Genomic DNA, 8,912 nt, shown 5'->3' on the forward strand with positions numbered 1-8,912 from the left:
ACATATATATATATATATATATAAAATCGATATTGGAACATTGACAAATTTTTCGTTAGGTAATCTTTACAGATTTATTATGTTGCATATATTATTATTGAATATCTAGATAATAGATGTCATTACCATTGAAGAACATCTAGATAATAGTCGAAACAAGTGAAATTTCTAATGATTTTCGCGCGGACGACTTACATTACTTTTTCATGTAGAAATAAAACTATAAAAGTTACCTACAAAATAAAAAAAAATCTAAATCATTCTGACATCGATTATACGCGATACTGTCCTAATTCCTTTTTCATACTAATAAACGAAATGAATTGTCGGATGAATTAAGTGTCCGTGATGTACTTTGGTCATGATTTTTAAAAATAATTTGCTGTTTCCGTGTTACATACATTCGAATTAAAAATCTTAACAAAGAGAACAGGAGAGCAGTCCTGTATAAAGTAAAAGTTGTTTTTCGCTTCGATGCACACATTTTAGAACAATAAGAATTGTAAAATAACTAAATATTATAAATATATACATTGTAATCGGTAACTTTCATATACATATAAATTGCACGTATCTAAGAAAAAAAGATGGCAACAATAAATCATGCTTATCATTCTTAAAGTAATGTTCCACATAGTTCATGCGTCTGGCAAGCGCATAATTTTTACGAGTGATTTTATTTCTTGCTTCCTACTTACGCTTTTTGTATTAAAAATTTTTTTTCCCGAATGCATATTAGACTACACTTTCGCGTTCGGTTTGCTTATCATACCCTGCTAATATTCCTCTTCTTAAAGAGACATTACTGTTGCGCAATCCATTACCATTGAACATCTGGATAATAGTTGAAACAGGTGGAATTTCTAATAATTTTCGCGCAGACGACTTTTTATCAGGTACACTGTCCGTGCTAGATTCGAATACCACCTGATCCAGTGAGCGTGATCGCTTCTCCCGTATTTCTCTCTTGTTCGTATCGTCATCTAACAGTGGCTCTGCTTCATTTGGGAGCCTGTCAATATGAGACATCATTATTACATTGCCATTAGGATAATTATTATTCAGCATTTTTTCAGAAATGTCTGCTTTTAAATTCATCCGCGTGCATTCATGTTCCTTCCAGAAGTTTGGCGATTCGAATCGTTTATTGTACATATCAGTGGGAAGCGGGTCAAGTGAACGGGATTCGCGTAAGACAGTTTCAGACGGATAGTCACTTGACGAAGAGGACGCGATGGTAGATAATGCACGAGCGTTCTTTCTAAATTTTGGTCCTGTATTTATAAATAAATCATCTACCGACTTGATATTTAAGCATCTGTGTGCTTCTTCTTCTTCCTGAACTGGAATTTTATCTAGCGTGGTCTTCGAGACGTTTTCAGTCAGAGACAGGAGAGATCTTTCGAGCTTGCGAGCATATACTATTCGCGAAATTGGATTGGATATCTCACACTGCGAAGAAGAGTCATCTGCAATTGGATATGGTACATTTGAATGTCTGCGACTACCGGTGCCTAATCCTTCTAGTTGTGATGCGTATCGCGAGTCTGGACTTAACTTCGGGCTTTTTCGTGGTCTGCAGAACAGCGGTAGGAGATTTTCATCCCCATTAGAATTCTGTAGAGACATAAAGATTTAGTTCATTAGAGAGCGATAACTTCAGTGTAAGTTCAACTGTAAATAAAATTTAACAAGCTCATTAATCAATTAATTTTAAATATTAAAATAAATAATATAAAATATCTTTTAATTTAAAATAAATTTGATGGAAATTTCTAAAGAGAAAAATATATTTTTGATACTAAATTTATTCTTGATACTAATTTATTATATGACATAATTACATAATTTCAATAATTTTAAGAGTTAATTAAGAAAAAAATCTTCAATTCTGAAGAATACATCCTTATTATACTACATACATTCATGCTTTATACAACTCATTCAAACATTCTAAATTTTTATTTACAAACCTCTATGTTCTTTCTGTGTGTCACAGTAGCTCCTGTAAGCCAGTAAGTCTTCACTGTTCCTTTTCCTTTCATTTCAATGAAACCACGTTCTTCGATTTTATAACCTCCGATCTTATCTAGTGCTTCTTTGCATTGCTTACTGATATGTATTCGTAATGGCTCTCCAGTAGATTCCATACGAGATGCAGTATTGACGGTATCTCCAAATAAACAATACCTAGGCATCGTCAAACCGACAACACCCGCTACCACAGGACCTATAATTCATGTTATTACTGAGTAATATAATGATATACATGCGTATAATACATATATGCGTGCATATATGTGTATACATGTATATATATGTTTCCGAATGTGTGAATCTTTCCTTACCAGTATGAATGCCGATACGTAATTTGAGAGTTTCTTGAGGTCGATGAGCTATCGTATGATGCTTAACAGCATTAAGTAATTCCAGTGACATTGATGCTATCTGTCCAGCATGTTGATCTCCATTTCTTATTGGAAGACCGGAAACCTGAATAAAGTATTGGAAAATAATTTTTTTCGTAATTAATTAGATAAAAATGCTACTGTTAAAAATATTATTAATTTCATAATATTACATTAAATTTAATGTATTTGCAATTGAAAAATATATTTTGCAACTAAAAAATATATACATATACATGAAATTTAATGTACTTTTTATAAAATTTTATGAAATTTAATGCACACATTCATTACATTTAAGACACTGTAACTTAGTTTTCCATTAAACTGATTAAACCATTGCTTTTCATTTCAATTATACATAATCACAAGCTTCCGTTATATATTTAAATTCATTACGAAATTTCTAAGAGTATACTTACGACCATATAGGCATCTCCAATCGTTTCTACTTTGTACACTTCGTATCCTTTGATTATACGGTCGAACAATGTATACAGATCATTTAAGAAATTTACAACCTGTCGTCATAATTATCAATTACATAAATAACATTTTTGTAACTATCAATCTTGAAATAGCCTCCAAAGAATAAATTCAAGGATGTATATAAATCAGCCAATGCAAGCCAACACAGGTTAGGCGTATATGAAATCATATACTTTATTCTTGAGAAAACTTGACAAACGTTTTCAACTCTTTCAATTAAGTCTTCCTCAGTGTAAAAATAAAAATAAAATCGGTGAAGTATAAATTTAATATAAAAGATGCGATGCAAAGCTAAATTGAAGTATCTCGTTATATGTAACATATATTCATAAAATGATAATAATGCTGTCAGTCGTATCTAATAAATACTCAAATTTAACATTTCAGATTACGTATATTAACAATGATATGTGAGATAAGATATGTTAGCACAAAGACGTTCAAAGAGTATATTACATGTAACATTTCTTATGTAACATGTAATGTCTTAAGACAAATGTAACATACTCTTTGAACGTCTTTGTGCTAGCATATCTTATCTCACATATCATCATTAATATACGTAATCTCACATATCATCGTTATACGTAATCTGAAATGTTAAATTTGAGTATTTTATTAGATACGACTGACAGCATTATTATCATTTTATGAATATATGTTATATATAACGAGATACTTCAATTAATCTCGCACCGCATCTCTTATATTAAATTTATATCTCACTGATTTTATTTTTATTTTTGCACTGAGGAGGAAGACTCAATCGAAAAAGATGAAAAGTTCGTCAATTTTTCTCAAGAATAAAGTATATACGATTTCACACATGCCTAACCTGTGTTGATTCGCATTGGCTGATTTACAACATTTTTGTTTCACTAAATTATAAACCAATAAGTGAAAATATATACCTGAAATGGTGTACTTTCAGCTGACATTGCAGTAAAACCAACGATATCACTAAAGTATATAGTAACCGAATCAAAAGCTTCCGGTTCTACCCCAATACCGTTTGTCAAACAATTCGCGACAGGCCTAAAATGAAACACTTTTTTGTAAATATACATATATTTATCATTCAGATCAATTTTATAGCCATACTTATTATTTTTTACTGATAAGCATGTCAGTTTGCGAAAATTTACTTAGGTAACATTCTATGAAGAAGATCTTCAGTTTTCTTTTTTTCTTCCAAGAGAAGTCCCGTACGCTGAGTGACTAGATCTTCGAGGTTGCTCGCATACTTCTCCATCATGTTCATCATTTGATCCATTATATTTCGATGCCATCCAGCTTTCATTCTCTTCAATCTAGTCCTTATCATTTTGAAGTCTGGTCTAAGTTCTGGATTTTCTGCCCAACAGTCCATAATAGTGATAACAACATAATCGGCACAATTTGCTTTCGACTCGGAGAGTACGTTTAAATTGGGCCTAAACGGTGGTTCACCATCTTCCGGAAATCTTTTTACTCGGTCTATGATTTCTGTCATAATATTATTAATAATCACATTAATTTTTTTTGTAATTTGAATCGAATATTGAAGTTATATTTATATTACTTCCTCGTTACACACGTTACCACTTATAATTACCTTTAGGTTCCAGATTTATATTTCCATACGGTCCTTTGCGTCCAAGAATTTCATATAGAATAATGGCAAAAGAATAAATATCTCCTGCCTGAGTGCCTTTAATCGGAGCATGTGAGTTTCTTAATAGCTCGGGGGCTTTCCAAAATAAGTCTACCCGGGATAAATAGTAATTAAACATTATTAAATAATAATTTGATTCATATAATAATTAAAATAACGCGAAATATACAATTTGATAAAATATAGAATAAACATCCGCATACTTCGATAATACTGATGTTCACCGATGCTGTCAGATTCGGCGCAATGACGCATATTATGAAGACCGAAATCAGAGACTTGAAGTACCCAACGTGAAGTTACAACACAATTGGAAGACTTTAAGTTCCCATGACATACTAACAATGAAGACTCGTGAATATATGACATGCCCTGTTTAATAAAATTGCATTAAAATTTTACGATGTATAGTGTAAATTTTAAAAACACTTACCTTAATAAGATCGTGGATGAGGGAAGCAATGAACATATCATCTAATTTAATATCTTCATTTTCAACTATGTCCTACAAAATATATGACATATATTTTCTTTCCTACTCTTTCTTATTATCTAAACTTTTAAAGTCGATTTACACTATACGTAATTTTTATTTATGTACAACATACATATGATAGAGAGCGCCAATGATCAAAGTTAGATGTTATCAATATATATTCTTAATTTAAAGGACTCCGCACAAAATCATAGGCCTTCGGTGAAATTGGCTGAAACTTTAGTATATTATAATTTTTCATTGAGCAAAAGTGTCCATAGGCACAAAGCTTGATTGGTTTTTTTTTGTTATAGGCGTTTGAAGTTCTATTAATGCTTCGAAATCAAGTTTCTGTAATAAATAAAGAGATTTTAGGTAACAATATGCCATGCACTCTCATCATCCTCACTCCCTCCACCATCCCTCTCCTCCCAACCCCATATACATACGCTTGCGCGCGTATTTTTATATGAAAAAAATAAAAATCGAAATAAATCTTTCTTATTACACTTTTGTGTGTGTGTGTGTGTGTGTGTGTGGGGGGGGGGGGGGTATATATGTGTATATATCAATGGTACGTTTATAATTTTAGTTTATCTCAGAATTATCCGAAACGACGTAGACATGACAGGTGTTTCATTGCTTTGGGGTTGATTTTCGTTCCCTTACCTCTCACGTTTGACATGCACAAAAAAAATAAAGAGAAGAGAAAAAAGAATTTTTTATCCTGTGTTATTGCATTTCAGCAAGCACCCGATATTTTTGCACGCGGTGTTTCACACGCGGAAACGAACATTCGGGTGATAATCAAATATCTCGCACATAAGAAGTAAGGGAACTCACGTATTTCGAACGATACGCGTGAGAGAAGTAAAAATTTAACAGACTCTAAATACATGAGGGCATATGTGTATGGGGGTGGAGGTGGGTGATGAGAGGGAATGAGAGGTTGGGGGAGTGAGGGTGAGAGAGTGGGATGGCATATTGGTATCTAAAAATCTCTTCATTTATTACAGAAATTTGATTTTAAGGCATTAATAAAGTAAAATTTTAAATGACTAAAAAAAATGATCATTTTCAAGCTTTATGTGGGTACTTTTGATCAGCGTCAAGAACTATATATATAATATAAAGTTTCAGACAATTTCACCGAGGGTTAAAATCCTATGATTTTATGTGGGGTCTTTAATTACCCCAGATGTGACTGTGCACCAAAAAATTCGGATATATGAATGTATTCCTATATATGAATGTTTCGGCTCTTCATCATATTTATATTATTAGCGTCTCAGATCGATTGTGATTAATGTCCGGCGCATTGTCACATCTAGGATAATTAAATTTAAATTAAGAAATATATATATTGTATCTATAACATTTAACTTTGATCGATTATTGGTGCTCTCTACCATATGTATGTTATACATTTACATGATCTTATTTCTTATTTTATTTATGTACATGATAATATATTGAATATTCTTGTATATTTTATTTATGTACATAATATATATTAATACTATATTATTTGGAGATAGGTAATATCTCGATCCTAATAATTAATAATAGGATGTCATCATGATTACAGTGTAACGTACATAAAGACTTCCTTTGGCACAATAGTCGGTAATTAACAATATCCTCATCGGCTCCACGCACGCTCCGATAAAAGAGTTGAGATTGCCGTGTCTAATTTCACGGAGAATGCGCATCTCCTTCATAACATCCCGTGAAATGTCTTTTTTCTTTGAGAATTTTAATTCCTTTATCCGTACCATTACACCATGATAATGTCCAGTTTGCGCAAACACTTGGCCGCCACATCTCGACTCATAGGACATTGCACTAACTAAACTTAACTATAATCGAAAGAAATTGATTTCTTACATCATGCATCAAGAGGTCAACACACGAACAAGCACTTTGTCATCCATCTCAATTGCGATAATACTCGCACTATTTACCTTACTAGGGGAGGACATCATGTTATCAAGATGAGGATAACCATGTATTTCATTCGGATCAATCTTCCAAAGCAATCCTTCTATTTCCTGTTCTATTTTCCATCTTCGATATATGCTCACAGTAACTACTATGGCGCAAAACAATAAAATAGCTAATGCTGCAGCGACAATGATACTGCGAAGATGTGTGTCATCTTTTGGACAATGTTCATTAAGAAAACCACATCCAGGTTCTGCTTCAGGTTTATTTTTACCAGGCCAATCTATAGCGCCTGGCCAAGATTTATACACCTATATTATGTAAATATCTTGTATTTACTCAACATCATCACAGAGCTTTCAATTTTTATAATTCAATGATTTAAATATGAAATGACCGTTTTTTCTATTTTCGAATTGTCGTAAAAATTTTTCAAACGCTATGAATAACTCACTCACTAGAGTTTCACCCTGCTGGAATTGACCTACAGGCAACATCTGATAATCACAAGAGAAATTATCAGTATGGAATGATTCTTTTTTCAAAGCAAGCACTGAAAAGTTTCCCTCCGAATCTCCAAATTTATCCAAATTTATTTTTGCCCCACTCACACCTAACAAACAAAAAAGATATTTTAACAAAGATATCTTATACGCTCTTCAATGTTTAAAAATAAGGAAGAGAGATTCATTTCGAAAATTACATCCATTCATCTTCGATCTAATTGCTCTTCTCTCGTATTATAGGCATGTCGAGTATTAGATTACGCGAACCACTTGATGTAGATTACACTCGATATATATTACACTCGATATAGATTACGTCTACTTGACGTGATTATAGCTACTTACTGTAATATGTATGTCTTTTGATAATTGTCTCGACTATAAGAGTGCCATTTTTGGCCAGTTCTTCGATAGAATGATTCGGATAAGCTCGTATTAATTGGTCTAAAGCTTCCGCGTATAGCTTAACAGAATCGTAAAGGTATGCCGCGTAAATGGATACATACTGAAACGGAGATTAAACATTATAATATAAATGACGTGATACGATCATTTACGATTAATCCACTATCTAAAAATACCTTTTCAAATTTTTTGAGAAGTTCAGGAACATAGAAATTAAAGGGATCTATGGTACTGTAGTGTCGGACTTTTTTGGTAAATTCTTCATAATTGCTCGTCGGCGGTGTCGACACTACAACCATCAGTGAACGTGCTCTTTTCAGAAAATCCTTCGGTTCGAGACAATTTTTCAAATTATTGTAGTGATCGGGTTCTGTATCAATAATAACAAATTATTACTTGTGAAATCGAGACATAATTGCAAGACTTTTTTAGATAACAAATCTTTAAGTTTACAATTAAAAAATGTGTATGTATACATACTTTAACTTGTGTAAAACTGTGTATGCATACATAATTTAACTTTGAATTTAATAAGAAATCAATTTTATAACATTATATTTGTACGATATAAGTAGCATAAGATTCTGACGATTCAATCGCCTTATCGATGTTATTGTTCACCGACATAAATATTTGATAAGATTCCCTAGATTCACTTACTCCATAAATATTTTTGTGCTTCACGTTGCGAATACGTCATCATGTCCACGTATATTACCATATATTCTCCGTTATCCAGCAATCTTTGGCCTTGCATTGAATTCATCATATCTATCAGTGACATTGGCGTTCCCAGGAAGATGTAAACTGAAGCAATAATCGTAAATGTTTTGTATTGAATGGAACAAAGAATATTAGATAATTATATTAGTAATATTATGTAAATGTTATATAAACAAAAATATTTTTCTTCAATATATTACGCATGTGTACAAAACAACTATAATCATATTATATATATATGTATATTTGTTAATATAAATATTATGTATGTTACATATAATATATATATATATATATATTAATAAATA

The 8,912-nt window shown here is 31.9% G+C and overlaps 1 protein-coding gene across 1 annotated transcript in view; it reads right to left on the reverse strand.

Moving 5' to 3' along the window:
* Positions 1 to 87: 87 nt before the first annotated feature.
* LOC108685513 (receptor-type guanylate cyclase Gyc76C-like) overlaps positions 88 to 8,912 on the reverse strand; it is a 103,590-nt gene continuing 94,765 nt past the window's right edge. The window contains exons 6-20 of the mRNA XM_018190337.1: positions 8,542 to 8,688; positions 8,058 to 8,251; positions 7,822 to 7,981; positions 7,429 to 7,583; positions 6,991 to 7,281; positions 6,625 to 6,885; positions 4,985 to 5,056; positions 4,755 to 4,923; positions 4,492 to 4,641; positions 4,043 to 4,382; positions 3,809 to 3,932; positions 2,831 to 2,929; positions 2,349 to 2,493; positions 1,974 to 2,230; positions 88 to 1,617 (exon numbers count right to left, since the gene is read on the reverse strand). Of these exons, the coding sequence (XP_018045826.1) occupies positions 736 to 1,617; positions 1,974 to 2,230; positions 2,349 to 2,493; positions 2,831 to 2,929; positions 3,809 to 3,932; positions 4,043 to 4,382; positions 4,492 to 4,641; positions 4,755 to 4,923; positions 4,985 to 5,056; positions 6,625 to 6,885; positions 6,991 to 7,281; positions 7,429 to 7,583; positions 7,822 to 7,981; positions 8,058 to 8,251; positions 8,542 to 8,688 (3,446 nt within the window). The 3' untranslated portion in view covers positions 88 to 735. The remainder of the gene's footprint in view (positions 1,618 to 1,973; positions 2,231 to 2,348; positions 2,494 to 2,830; positions 2,930 to 3,808; positions 3,933 to 4,042; positions 4,383 to 4,491; positions 4,642 to 4,754; positions 4,924 to 4,984; positions 5,057 to 6,624; positions 6,886 to 6,990; positions 7,282 to 7,428; positions 7,584 to 7,821; positions 7,982 to 8,057; positions 8,252 to 8,541; positions 8,689 to 8,912) is intronic.

The sequence above is a fragment of the Atta colombica genome, unplaced genomic scaffold (assembly GCF_001594045.1).
Source record: "Atta colombica isolate Treedump-2 unplaced genomic scaffold, Acol1.0 scaffold153, whole genome shotgun sequence".
In the NCBI taxonomy this organism is placed as follows: domain Eukaryota; kingdom Metazoa; phylum Arthropoda; class Insecta; order Hymenoptera; family Formicidae; genus Atta; species Atta colombica.